Genomic DNA, 15,365 nt, shown 5'->3' with positions numbered 1-15,365 from the left:
GCAAGTTCCATTTATTTTCCAAAACACAGGAAAAACAGGAAACAATGTTCAGAAAACATGTGATGGTATTTCCATTTAAGTCACAAGAATGTGTAATGTTACAACAGACAGAAGATTTGCACATCTTGAAGCTAACTTGTTTTTCACTGACTAGATCTGAGGATAGAAGCTAACCAAATTCATCAACAACAGGCATCTGCAACACAGTAATTCTACTTCACATCCAACTTTTAAGTTGCACAGACATTGCAGTAATGGAGGAGAAAATTCTCGATGATCTCTAGGCCTCTGAGCATGCCCTGCACTTTAACATGCCGGACTTGGCCATGAGATAAGTTACAGCCCCGCATAAGAGTCAGATAAAGAAGGTGGCAAGTGCATTAGTTTCCTCAGGCATCATCTGAAAATACCCAATAACTGAAGACATCTTGGTAAAACGCATTACAAAAGATTCACTTGAAAACAAAAACCACTTATTGCTGCATGAGTTTGTGCACTCTTCTAAATTTCAGTTTTTGACTCAAGTAGGGGGAAGTGTATTCAACATCATCTTCACCCCTGTGGAAGTATTCAGGTCCCACATCTCAAAATCCCTGAAACCTATCCTATAAACCATAATAAATAGGCATGCCTATACCATCCCACATGTGTGTGCAGAATACATACCACCTTAACCACATCACCTTCAGTACATCACCATAAGATGAAAGAAAAAGAAAACACTACTCTAATCAAGTTATTATATTATTATTTTGATTTTTAGTTGTTATTATTGTTAAGGACCATGTACATAATCCACACTGAAGAATCACTATATGTTGTCATCACTACCTTCTCCTCCTGCAGCTGAAGAGTACACAATACTTTATCACCACATATTCTGAACAGCACAGCTTTTACAGTTTTGACTTTAGCATCCAAATTCTGGAGAATTATAAGATTTCAGAAACATTCTTTTGCATTTTGTATTCCCTAGTTCAAGATCACTGACTATAAAGAGTGCTGGAACTGTGACCTATGATGAGGTGCTCTACTGTTAAATAAATTGCTCTACAATTCCCTCACCTAATTGTAGCCTGAATTCCTCTCCTTGGAAAGACACCTAAACATATGTAGATACAGCTAATTTACTCCTTCACTGTATGTAGCCCTAGCCCGCTAACTCCTAGGATATCTAGAAGAGCATTACCTAGGTCAGTCAAAATAGACACAGGTATTCGATTCATATTCAAATATCTTCTTTATCTTTCTAGATAACCTTGAAAAAAAACAAAGTAGAGAAACGAACTGTGTCTCAAAAAAATCTATCTGCTCAGCTTTCTCATTCCCTACATTAATCTCCTGCGCAGAATCTGTACCTCCAGCTATGTCTTTTACAGAAAGACAAAGATTCACACTAAAATACTTTAACAGGATTAAAAAGAAAAATAATTTTAAGTTTCATATTTTTAGTGTATCAGTACCCCAGTGAACCTAGTAATTATGGATTAAATGGAATTTGTATTTCACTGCAGTTTACTACCAAAAATACAAGAGGGTCATATGTACATAAGTAAGAGAAGTAAAAAGAACAAAATATTTTAAGTAACAATTTGAACCACCGAAGCAAACAAAGACAAAGCAGCTACAATTACCAGCAAAAGTTTAAACAATACCAACCAAAAAATACCTCTCCTACTTTATTGTTAAAATAACCATAATCCTCAGAATAGTGCAGAAAACCACTGCAATATAACAAATCATTATACTAAACAGACTCTTGCAGGAGAGCAAAGTCTTGAGTTGAAGGCCTAACTTTAGATTCAGAATGCAACTGACCACTGACAAGATCTGAGAAACAAAATATGTGAAAAAGCCTGAATGTGTACGTATGACCTGAAAATAGGAAAATATAAAGGGAATTAGCTAATTAATTAACTGAATAACTGCCAATTATTTTTCATGAAAAACAGGCTAAGTATCAAAAGACTTCACAAAACAATCAAGTTGACAAAAATGCCGAGTATAAATTATTAAAAAAGCCCCAGAAATGAACCTTAAACTATAAATGGGGATTTTACAGTATTACCTAAACTTTTGCTTGACAAGCTCAAAAATCTACATTGAGGAGATATTTACATGGCTCAGACATGAATATATACACAGTGAAATCTCAAAAAGCTAAACAGAAATGTCAATATCCCAGATTCAGTAGACTAGCATAATTGGCCTTTTTAAGGCAATTGGTTAACAACAGCAGTTGAACATGCTATTTTTTTTAATAGTAGACAAGACAGTAATAGTGATTTGAAACTATGAAAAAGCCAAAGTAAAAGCAGAGTAGAAAATGGTTTCTATCCTTCAAGAAGCAGATGCTACAGCCTATAACCTTGAGCAGCTCTGTGAGCTCAAAATGTCATTCCAGAGGGACTGCATAACTGTAATTACCACTTCTGTTATGAACTTGATATACAAAATGTTCTATGCAACACAGCCAAACTCTGCTAAGCTTAATGACCAGTTCCTCTGAAATTCAAAAATTAGTTGCTTTAGATTCAGCAGCAAAGGATAAGAAAAATTAATGGAATGGCACAGTTAGGCTAAGGACTGCAATTCCTTAAAAAGAGATTATGAACTTGGGGTATTCCAGAATGGTATTATCAGATACAATCATCAAAAGAAAGTAAAATCCTAATAGCAAATCCTATTGCTATTAGGTGGGAGAACAGTCTGTCCAGAGAAATGCTGGTCCTGCCACTACTTTAGCACTCAGGAAGAAGAGTGTTTTCATGAAGAAGCCTGCAATAGCAAGGGTACAAATCTTTTGCTACTCTATTTAGTAGATTTATTAGAGCAAGAGAACGAGGCCTAAACCAAATACCAGGTAAAGGTCCTTCTTTAGTTCTGACCATTATCATAGCCAATAAAATGTGACCTTGAAAACACTTCTAAAAATCAAGAGAATAAATCTGAAGACCCAAACCAATATCCAAAAAACCCAGTGCTTTCCACCCAGTGCTTAGAATTAAAAATTCTAATTTCACTAACTGATCTTTCCAGAGCATGTAGAATTCAAGCAGATACAATCTGTATTTTCCATGTGGTTGCACAGGATGTGCTGTATAAATGGCTATAGAACAGAACAGGGGAAAAGATCAATTATGTCACTGATCTGTCTTATGACAGCAAGGATGCCAAACAGAGACATCTGGGACAAAAGGTTTCAGTAACCCAATCACAAAATGCTATCAGGCCACTATAAGCATCCTTCACTTACTGTATGCAGTCACTGAAGTTTTCTACAGATTGGTCAAAGCCAGAACTGCTAGTCAATTTTGCAAAATTTTTGCAAAACTTTAGTTAATTAGAAATAAAGAAGAGAGGGATATAGATGTTTTATGGGGTTGTAAAAAACAGCAGAAAAAAGGAATTCTTGCAAATATTTTTTTTCCTCTACGCTGTCCCCGTTCTTTTTGGGACAAGAGTAGAGAAAAACATCTAGAATTGCATTTAATGAGTTTTATATTTCCAGGCATGGGTTAGAATTTATTTCACCTCAAACTGAGAACACTTGTTTTAAAGCTTTAAGCATTGTTTTAAAAAAGCCTCTCTCTACTGTAACAACAGTTAAAATGTCCACTTACATAAATGCATACAAAATCTCCACTCAAAATACATCTTTAAAATTATTTGAAGGCAAATCTACAGTGAGGCCTAAGTTTCACTCCATAGGTTCAAGCTTTGCCACATCTCAGTTTTTAATAATGTTTTTAAAGAGAAGTCTGTAATTGGTGTAACTGCCAAACACTTTCATGCATCCTGTGTCAAAAGCAAAAACATGTAGTGCTCCACAGTCTGGAGACCAAACCTAAAATTTTCACAATTACAAGATGAAGAAGGCTTTATATTCAAATTTAATTTTAAACAGAATTTCAGTAGACTAAGAGGAGAAACTTAGATTTTAATTGTCACTGTTATTTAAATAGTATCAGAGATCTTGAAAAATGGAGAATTTATTTTTTAAACTATATGTGAAATTGAATATATGCTAAACACTTCCCATTCATCACAAACCTTTTTTTCCTCCTTCCCTTTGCTCGCTCTACCATGTTTCCTAATATTCCTTTCAATTAACTACACATGCAGAACACTGAAGAAAAGAATGTTACAGATCATTGAAAACAGCACCAAGAGATAAAGTAAGAAACTAAGTAGTATTCTTTCAATTTTGGAGTAAGACCAAGGACAGCAGGTATTGCTGGCTCTAGGTCTGAATGGGTGAGAATTCCTACCTTTATGGTGAACCACGATGAGAAAAACATTTTAAAGTGGAGGATGCCATTCTGGCTGCAACATGGTAATAATCAATAACTGCAAATAAACATAATAGGCTCACTATGAAACCTTAAAGGAATACAAAAACACACGGTGCAGAAACAAGGGGATAGTGCCAATCTATCCCAGTTAACTTCAAATAAAACAGGAAAGTATGATCAGGACTGAAGATTCTCTCAGAAAAATTATCATATTTAATACTTTAAGCCTTAAAAAACCATACAGCTCCTTCTATTTAATCTAAAAAATAACAACCAAATGAACAATAACCTGTTCTTTATGGTCATGATGAGGTCAAGAATTAACAGGGTCAAAAATGTAGGCCATGAACACCCAGAAATTTAGGTTAGATCTTTAGGGGAAAAGAAAAAGCCAGAAGTTGTAAAGTCGCCATGACTAAAGACTTCTGTGGGCACATCACATACATATTTGTCATGAATAATAAAAGTACGGCTGAGCTTTGGGATAAACTATCAATTAGATTATCCTTCCAACTCTACCTCACACAATTTCTCACAACTGTCATAACTTCTACACTCAGCTTGGGAAAACAGGTAGAAAAAGGTAAAGAACTATTATAAATATATGAATCTTGAAATCCTTTTAAAATAATCAGGACAAACTAAGATATCACAGAACCTTGCCTTACAGAAGAGTAAAATTACCACAATATTTTTATATGTCTTCAGCATCATTTTTAGTAGACTCAAGCTCAACAAAATACTTCCCCCTGAAGAAAGCTTGTATCTAAACAGATACCTTCCCTGTGTCAGATTTAACAGTAATGACAAACTACCTGCAGAAAAAGTTACTCCAATTGCCTATCAGTGGTTTAACTAAGCTTCTGAGCCACCCACCTGAAAGCTCAAAAATAAACATTATCCTCCATGAGAAATGCTTTTAATATTGCAAACTCAATGTTCTCTATGTGTTTCAGTCACAAGAAAATCTATATTAGAAAGCCAAGCAGTGTATTTCAAAGTTAATGACTCTGATTCCTTTAGTTTTTCTAATAGACTAACCCACCTCAAATTTGTATAAGATATATAAAAAGCATTGCAAGGACTGGGAAGAGAAAATGCATGTACATTAATGAAATTGTATTATCTCAAATGTGTGGAAAGAGTTAATTGTTATTTCTCTTATTATGCATACAGTTTCCAAGAGAACAATCCTTCTCCAGTGTCTTGTTGATACTTCACAATCAAGAACTTTAATTTACTCACTTTAAATAAAGGTACTCTTCAGCACCCAAATTAAATTCATAAAAGCAGACTTTTCAAATCTAGTTAGCTTCTAAGTGTGAGCTATGGGGGAAAGTTGTGGTGTTGTTCTTCATCTCATTTTCAAATTAGACATTCCAATGTTTCCTATTTATCTCCTCACTTGTGAAGGCTATCATGAATGTCCATAATATGGAAAAGGTACAGCAATATTAAAGAAAACAGTGGGAATGTTTATGTGTTTATAAGTTCATGAAGTCATTCTAAAAATAGCTTCCATGAAACCAGATGACTAATACTCTAATTCAAATCTATTTCCAAATAGCTCTTTAAATTCTTGCAGATTTAATCAAATTTAAAACCACCTTAGCACTTCTCAGTAATTTGCCAGAGAAGACAATTTCTTTAGTTATCATTAATAGCATTTTACTGTATAAGACTATGTGTTTCAGCAATTTAAGGACTTGCACATTTTCTAAATACAGCTTTAATGTAGTATTTCACAATCAACACAGAAATTTATAACAATTTTTCCCAGTTTCCCTGGTTATTTACTCTGCTAGCATCAAGTCCTTCAGAAATATCTAATATCTTAACTCAGTCCTTTCCTTCCTGCAAAGGCATCTCCACCCTTGCTCATACGACTGACCCAGATACCTCCAATCATTCAGACTTTATGGATACTTTTCTATGTAGTCAACACTTTAAAAGATAAATTAATAAAAAAATAAAATCATTGTCTCCACCAAGAATGTTTTCCTTCCTTAAGACTTAAGTCCAACATCTCAAGTTCTTGTAATCTTGAAGTACTTTTCAAGTAATCAATTTTTTTTTTTTTAATTTTGATTGGGAAAGTAGTTTCTTCTCTCTGGTCCTTTACCTCTCTTTTTGGACAACCATGTCAACAAACACACACACAGCACACAGAAAGTAGAAAACTGAGATGTGAGATAATTTTATCTCATGAGACACACATTTCAACCCCACTACATTAGCTTTTCTCTTGCGGTGTTCACTTTGAAACAATTCAGTGCGCGTTCAACCATTTTTCCAACTTCCTAAAAAAAAGCTGTGTCAATCTTACCAGTCTTTGTATAGAACATCTTCAGTTCACGTAACACATTTAACTTCCACCACCTTTACCTGTTACCACTGTGCTTCTGGACAGTGGTGTGAACAGCAGTGTCCCACAGCATAATATCCTGCACTCTTTCAATTCACATAATTTTCCTCAGAACAGTTTTAAAACGTTACTTCCAAACTACTTACTGTAAGTACAAGTTTCATTTTTCACATACAGATGTTTTCCTCATTATATGCATTGGGTAAACTACTACAGCTTTTAACATGAAGGTTATGGGGCAAGAAGAGTGAGATTTTAGCTCTAACATATACAACACAGAAGAATACAGTGTATAAAACCCTGAAAGAAAAACAAGTTACACTTTATTTTAAGCTTGCATTTAAAGTGAAGCAAGAACTTATAATATTGTAAGAGTTTCTGTAAAGATCCAGTCATAGATACTATGTCTAGGTCTACATAAAGCCAAGGGTTTGTCTGTATGAGCAGTCCATTGCCTTAAAAGCAAAATATTAAATGAAAAATGGCAGCAAAAAGATCCAGAAGACTGGGATGTGTTTGTTTAAATCAGTTAGAAAGGAAAACACTGAATAACAAGCTTTACAGAGGAGAAATACCTGCTTGAACTGTAATACCAAATAGGTGGACAAACAAACAAATTTTTTCATCCTTTTATGTACCACCTCCACAGTAGGACTGAGAAACTTTCTAAAAAGTAGTTGTACATGTCCATTTTAATTTGCCGTTATTTACTTGTTAGGAAAATGATCTCACTTAACAGAAAGATTATTTCAGCTATCTTGGTAGCACAGCTGGCACTCCACATGAAAGTGTCAACAAAAGTTGCAGTGCCAGCACATCACAGCAAGAGAGAATCAAGTGTCAAACATTAAACACATTTTATAAAGGAAACCTAATAAGTTAAAGTTTTGAAAAGAAGTTAATTAGAGTAGCAGAAGGGCACCACATTTACTGCTTACTCATTCCAGAAAGAGTGGAAAAGACAATGAATGCTTAGAGTGAAGGTGTTCATTTTTTACAATGATGCCCAAGGGATTTATTTCAATGATCAGATTACTTATCTTGGTAAGACCAGTGTCACACCATTATTTAAATACTTAAATAAGATTTTTACATACTAACTTTGGCCTTGTAAAATCACAGAACATTGTGAGTTGGAAGGGACACTGAGTCCATCTCCCAACTTCACACAGGGCAATCAAAAGTCAAACCATATGCTGAAAAACATTGTCCATATGACTCCTGAACACCTACAGGTTTGGGGCAATGACTACTTCCATGGATACCTTATTGTGTGCCCAACCACTCTCTCGGTTAGGATCTCTTCACTAATATCACATTTGAACTCCTCCTGAAGTAGATTTAAGTCATTCCTTCCATTCTTGTCACTGGACATCAGTGGAAAGACATCCCTGTTGTTTTACATCTTTGGCTTGTAAGCCTTAATAACCTACATAGTTCTTTAAAGAAAAACAAAACAAGCAAAACCCTAAAATTTGGACCATCCTTCTCTTTGTCTGAGCTGCTAGCTCAGAGAAAGAATCAGCTGTAAAAACTCCATAGTTTGGTTAAAAGCTAACTCCTCCCATAAATGAAGCTATAGTGACACTGTAGAGACTACTGGCCTAACACTTGGTAAGCAAAAGTCTGGCCTGAAATCTAGGGCAACCTAGGAAGAAGAGTGTAGGCAGCTCTAGCAGCACTGAAATCTGGAAAAGGCAAGTATGTACAGTACACGTTTTTACACACTTCCCTATTTAAATACAGAAGTTGGGGAAGATAAGCTGTTGATATGAATCTGAATTAAAACTGCTCCTTCCTCCACGTCTCTCTTACCGAGAGGACAGCTCGAAGAGGCACCATCACCTAGACCTGCACTCACACGCACACCTGCTGCCATCTCTTTGATGCTCTTTATTATCTCCGGGCATTTCATTCCCTTGGCACCACAAACACGGGTTTAACTTCCACCTCCCGCGGGCTCCTTGGCCCGCCTGGCTGGCCCACCGCAGCCCAGCCCAGCGGATCCCGGCGCAGGAGGGCGGCCCAGCCCGTGCCCCCTTTGCTCAGCACCGGCCATTTCAAGGCCCAGGGCAGCGCAGGGCACGGGCCCGGGCACGGACAGCACGCTGGGCACGGCCATCCCGGCGCTGCTCCCGGCGCTGCCGCTGCCCTGGAAACGCCGCCGCCGGCCATCACCTCCCGAGAGGGGCAGGGCAGGGCAGGGCAGGGGCACCGCCTGCCCGGCGCCTCCCGCCCCACCGGCGCCCCGCTCGGGGCCGGGGAGGGAGCGGGTCCGGCGGAGCGCGGGGGGCGCCAGGCGGACATGGACACGGGGACTCCGGAGAGGGAGGCAGCGCGACAGGGCACCCCCGGCCGGGCGCGATGGCGAAAGAAGCGAACGTCTCTACCTCCTTCTTTTTCTGTCCTCCCCCGAGCTGTCCGCAGAGGAGGAGCAGCAGCAGCAGCAGCCGCAGGGGGAGGCAGCCCCCGGCCGGCAGGTGCGGCAGCGGCCGCGCTGCCCCAGCACCCAGCGCCATGTTCCGCCCCCGCCGGCGGCACCTGCCGCACCGCCACTCTGAGCCGGCCCGCGCCCGGCCAATCGCAGCGCCCCGCGGCGCGCCGCCGCCTGGGAAATGTAGTTCTGCGGGCACTGCGGGCAGGCTCGGCTCGGCTGCCCGCCTGCCCCGGGCAGCGCTGCGGTTCCGCCCGCCCGGGCTCAGCTTCACTGCTGCCCCCGGCTGCCCGCAGCGCATCGTGCAATCCTGCATGGAGACTGTAAAACAAAACAAGACAAAGCACCAAAAACCCCCACCAAAACCCGACCCGAACTATAATGACTTCTTTCTTGTATGTTTATGCACATACACTTTTCAGATTTCATTAGGCACGCACAAAGCCAGCTTTGCAGAAAATAGTATTAGTGCAATATGCTAATACAATTAATTCGAATTTAATTCCCAGAGCATTAACTGTGCAGGTCTGAATTGATATTCTGATTCATGATACAGTCCTCAAATCAGTGATTGTGCATTTCTTGAAAGTGCACACTGCAGTGCACAGGATAGGTAATGTTAAATTAATGAGCACATACTTCTCTTTTTTCCCCTAGAATTCCAAGTACACTCTGTGCTACATTAGTTACTTACACACAGCTGTGCTGAAGACTCAGAAAGCAGAACTATTCATTTCTTTGGAGATCTTGCTGTATCACTAGAAAGTTTTGTGCCTTTTATAATAGAACACCACAATGAAATAGAAAGCTGAGGCCCCAGGAACATATTTTAAAGTATCTCCTTTTTTTGGACAGAGAATTTTTAGGTGGTATTACCATAATATCAGATGCTAGTCTGATGACACAGCTGGCATCTGAGCACCAAGCAGTTAAAAAATTAAATAGGCCATTTTTCTCTCTTCAGTTTTATTTGCAAGGTGTCTTTCAGAAGTTACATGTATCCCTAGGAATAGTAGAATGTATTCAAATAATCTACCAAACAATAATTTCAATAGAGATCAGGCTATTTGTTGTCCACATCCATCAGATTCTGACTACTATTGGGCAATAATAACAACCATAAAATGGTATTCAACCATGACATTGGATTACAGAGATTTCTAAGACCTCTGCTCCAAAGAGACAGGATATATATATTGATCTGATCTGTGTGTTTTTAAAAACACCTTTTTTCCTTGTCTTTATTTAGGTAGGAGATAAAAATTCAGTGGAAACTTTACACTGGATCGAGAGAGGCATATGTTAATTACTGTGCTAAAGAATGACATCCCATTAGAAAATCTCAGGCCACTCTTGCTAAATCCAGAAGGTGATTTCACTGGAACCTTGTTTGAAAAGCTCTTAGTGTCCTCCTGAGCCTAATAAACTGTGGACCCTTCACATTGTCACTGTATGAAAAGGGCATTAAAACTACTGAGAACATGAAAATGACTGGAAGTTCTTCATTCCTTGAAAAGACTACAACGTCCATTTGACACAACTCAACTCTAACTTTCAAATTTCTTACACTTATTTTTAATCAATAACCTCAATTCTCGATCACCTGAAGTCCATACCTTAAGCAGGAAACAGCAACATGGACAGTTTTGGTTTATTTCTTTTCTGTTCAGAGGTTCATATAAAGAGGAAGGAGTATAAGCCTGGAAAGAAGTGCAGTGCTAGAGAAGGTGAATGTGATTAATGTGAAGGATTACATGACATCTGACTGGTTTACATTTGCTGTGTTATTGTTCTTGAGAGTTAGCTCTGTTAACAGAGTAATGAGAGGAATGGATGCTCTTACCTTAGAGAATATAACATTTTTGGGTGCTGAAATGCAAATGCAGTGCAAAGGACCTTGGGACAACAAGGGAAGCAGAGTTTGGGTAAAAGTCTTCTAAAGGCTTAAAAAGAAAAAATGTTATCCATGCATGTCTTGTGAACTTAAATTTTCCTGTGAGATGTGTTAAGCCTCCTGTGAGGTTGGAAGACTGCCTTTCTTGGTATCACAGGATCCCTCCTAAGGTGTAATAGAATAACCAGAGAAGAGCTGTGGGAGTTGCCTAGAGGGGTTATCAGAGCAAAAACAAAAGCAGTGTGAGGCTCAGACAGCAGAGACAGGATGAGTTCAGGAGCAGACAATGGAGAGAGGGAACCTAAAACAACAGCAAATGAAAAGAAGGTGCTGTAGTAAGCAGGTGCCTGATATGTGGCTCTGGAGACAAGGAGCGTTGTGAAGCTTGGCTAGGGAGAATGAAGTGAGAAGCAGCTAACATGAACATGACAAGTCAACAGATCACTAACTCAGATCAGACCTTGCAATCCAGAAACATTTAAAAATTTTTAAAGACTGAAGATAGCTGCATGAAGGGGAAACATTAGCCTTACACTTCCCTAGGAGAAAAAAAAAAAAAATCATGAATTGATTAAAAGCATTTTAATAATACTTTGAAAATTAGTTATTCCTATCTTGCGTGCATACCTTTTTGTTTTTAATAAGAATATTTAGTTATTGATTCATGAGTGAAAAGAATCAGTTTAATATAAAGATCCAAAGGTTTATAGATGGAACTCAAGCCAGCATTTATTTTCTTTTCAAGCAGTCACCTTAAATTTAAATCTGACCTTTGTTATAGCCCATCAAGTCCTGACGGAAGTCTTAAAGGAATTAGGGTTAGCCATATACAGACATATAAAAAAAAGTTTCTGTTCTGATTGTCAGGTATCATTATTTTCCAGATTTAACTGGAAAAAATTCCTACAACCCTACAAATTTTTTTTAAAGCAGTACAGCATTACAAGCTCCAAAACAACAAACTTATTCAGGTGTTTTGATTTTTATGAAGCCCATCTATGGAATATTTACATACAGTAGCAGCCTGGCCCAATGAGAGAAATGTCACATGAAGTTTATATGCTGCAGCTTCATGGGAAGAGGAGTTGTATTTGTCAAATACAAGTTAACATTTGACTGACATGAAATGATACAGTTTGATCATTTTACTGAACTATGATAAACCATATTAGCTCTGGGAATGCTTTTGTGTTTCCTTAAAACTAACGATGCTAAAATATTTTTATGCTTTTCATTAAGACTGCAAGGATATATAAAAAAAAGGATGAATTTCATTCCCATGGCCTGGGATCAAAATAAATAAGGTGTCAGAACTTTTTGCGAGAAATTCAGACTTCTGTTCTAATTCCTGCATCTGAAATTTGTAGCGATAACAGGCTTGCAGACTGATCCAAGTTAGTATAATCCTGCTTTTAAGGAGATAGGTGTGGCATGTAGGTGATAATACAGGCAAAGTGTCAAAGGTGGTAGTAAGGGCTTCCTCAAGAGAATATATTACAAACTTCTGGACAAACACAGTTTCTTAAGGAAAATCTTTTACTACTTTTATATGGTCATTTAAGTCACAAGTCAGAAGTTGCAAACTTTAATGTTGAAAAATGGATTTTCTCTTACAATAAAATTTAAAGATATCCTCTTTTGGCTTTCAGCCGTCAACCTTCAGAGAGCCCTTTTTCATTCAAGCCCCATTGATCTCTTCCTACCCAATGAGCCGCTACACATCCAATTCAGGTCTGAAGGGTGGTGTGCTGAGTTATATAATCTCTTTCTGCTGTTGAAGATGAAGCGTGCAAAACAAAACTTATGAGTTGCTGAGTGAAGCTGCCTCCCAGAGAGGCAAGGTGCCATTAATCAATTGCTGTCGTTAATAGGACTATTACTTCTCACAGATGTGCTTTTCAGGATATTGAGGCTCTAGGGTTTTGGCATTGCACAGATTTTGATGCATGCCATTGGAAAAAAACTGCTCATGCAAATGGTTGGCAGTAGTGTAGCAGTTGCTGATTTCTGTTCTGAGCTTTGTTTACTCTCCATAAATAAGATAAAACTGTCTAGCTACCTGTCAGCCATCTCAGCTTATCACTTTATGGAGTGACCTATTTCACGCCTCCATTTTTTGGGGGTGGGGGAAGAGAAGAAAGAAAAAAGGAAAAGAAAAAGGGGAAAAAAGAAAAAATAATTTTAAATGTTAAAAAAATAATAAAAAGGGAACAGTCGCCCAGGCTGGTAATACTGAAAAATACCATCCTAAATTGAAACCAGACTAACAGTTTTAGTCATAATGTTTTGTTCCTGAACAAGATACACCAATCTCTTCCTAGGGAATACAGCTATAGTAGTTTCAACAAGGCCCACTGTGTTTGCTTTTGCAAATAAATTTAATAGCATGCTTTATACCCCTCATATAAAAGATAAGTACTATGAAGCCAGATTGACTACAAAAGCTCATACCAACTTCACCACGTTTTTTTCATTACATTTAGTATTAGTATTCTTCTTTTTTGTGTTTACAGTTCTACTGATGTAAATATTTCTATCGTCCTATTTCACTGACTTTAACAAAGAATCCAAGAAATATCGGGCAGAGAATTAATAGTTGGATTTGAATATTCAACATTAAATAATTTACATCTACACCAACACTCCATACATTTGAAACTTTTTTTTGGTTTTTAAACTTTCCTTTTGCTTTGTTCATAAATTGTTTTCATAATATTATGATTAATGCATTGCATGTTATCTTGGATAAACAGACGCATAGAGATTAGAATAATCCATATAGTCGGGAAACTAAACCAGCAATCTAAGCTTAAAAAGAATGTTCTTAGGATATATATTATATTTAATGGTTTAAACTTTTACGTGGATGTATACTTAAGATACCTATCATGTCATGCTTGTTTTACCATTATCACAGCAAAGGGAAAAAAATGGCACTCTTTATTAAGTGCTTTAATGGGAATCTTAAATTGAATCATCTCTCCCAGTTAGGTGGTATTCAAAAATAAGAAATGCCAGTGTTCTTTAGCTCTGTATTAATATGATGGTTTAATCACAATTTAGGGTTTATAAGCATGAAAAGGATAGAGTATCTTGAAAAATTAATCCCAGCAGTCTAATTAATCTAGTCATCACAAATTATATTCTCCATCAGTACCATATTTTCTAGTACACATGGATATATATAAGAAGTGTAATTTATAGCTAGTCCAATAAACAATCTGCTGTCTATGTTACTGAACTGTTCCTACCTCAAGTATCAGGAGGTCTGTTAAGGTCTGTTGACCTTTTTGGACAATGTTTTTTGAAAAGACACTTAGGAGAGCCAAATCAGCATTGTAGAGTAAGAACATATCCAGGTTGAAAATATAAAGCATTTTAAACTTTTGGTGGGTTGACCTTGGCTGGATGCCGCTGTCATTGCCCTCCGCAGCTATAGCAAATATGGGTCAAAATAAGGGCAGGAAGAGATCATTCACCAGTTCCTGCCGCAGGCAAAACAGACTTATGGAAATTAGTTCCATTTATCACCAATTCAATCAGAGTACGGTAATGAGAAATAAAACCAGCTCTTAAAAATACTTCTTTGCCATCTCTCCTTTCTTCCTGGGCTCAACTTCACTTCTGAATTCTCTGCCTCTTCCCTCCAGTGTCACAGGGGCACAGGGAATGAGGGCTGCAGTCAGATCATCCCACGTTGTCTCTGCTGCTCCTTCCTCCCCAGGAGGAGGACCTCTCACACTATTCCCCCGCTTCAGCACAGGGACCTTCCCATGGGAGACCATCTTCCACCAACTTCTCCAACGTCAATCCTTCCCACCGTCTGCAGTTGTTCACAAAGTGCTCCAGTATGGGTCCCTCCCATGTGGTCACGAGTTCCTGCCAGCAAACCTGCTCAACTACAGGCTCCTCTCTCCATTGGCCCACAGATCCTGCCAGGATCTTGCCTCTTTGGGCATCTACCTGCTCTGGCAAGGGGCCCTCCAGAGGCTGCAGGTGGGTCTCTGCTCCACCATGAATTTCCATGGGCTGCAGAGGCACAACTGCCTCACCATGGTTTGTCTGTTCCCAGATGAAAAGATAAATCAGAAAAAAAAAACATACTTGGTTTGAAAGCCATTTAAACATCAGCTTACACAAAATGTCTTCAGTCTGTGTTAGGTTCTATGGGGACAATCTTTCAGCTAATTATTTAATACATATCCATATAAATGTAAGTAGCCAGAGCAAAGAGATTCAGCTCTGGATTAGGAAATGCAAATCAGCTTCAGGAATACCAGCAGCAAAGCTAACAAGAGATTAGCATAGAAGCTGCAAAGCTAACAGGGAATTACCTTTCAGAAGAGCTTACTAGTTTATCATCATGAACAAAAAATA

The 15,365-nt window shown here is 38.2% G+C and overlaps 1 protein-coding gene across 1 annotated transcript in view; it reads right to left on the bottom strand.

Annotated features, from left to right (window-relative positions):
* The window catches only part of TUSC3 (tumor suppressor candidate 3), a 104,908-nt gene extending 95,711 nt beyond the window's left edge, over positions 1–9,197 (bottom strand). Inside the window, exon 1 of the mRNA XM_030948007.1 lies at positions 9,051–9,197. Coding sequence (XP_030803867.1) covers positions 9,051–9,179 — 129 coding nt within the window. The 5' untranslated portion in view covers positions 9,180–9,197. The remainder of the gene's footprint in view (positions 1–9,050) is intronic.
* Between the last annotated feature and the right edge of the window lie 6,168 nt (positions 9,198–15,365).

Source organism: Camarhynchus parvulus, chromosome 4 (assembly GCF_901933205.1).
Source record: "Camarhynchus parvulus chromosome 4, STF_HiC, whole genome shotgun sequence".
Lineage (NCBI taxonomy): Eukaryota > Metazoa > Chordata > Aves > Passeriformes > Thraupidae > Camarhynchus > Camarhynchus parvulus.
The sequence above is the reverse complement of the archived record's forward strand: the minus strand, read 5'-3'. Positions and strand labels throughout refer to the sequence as shown.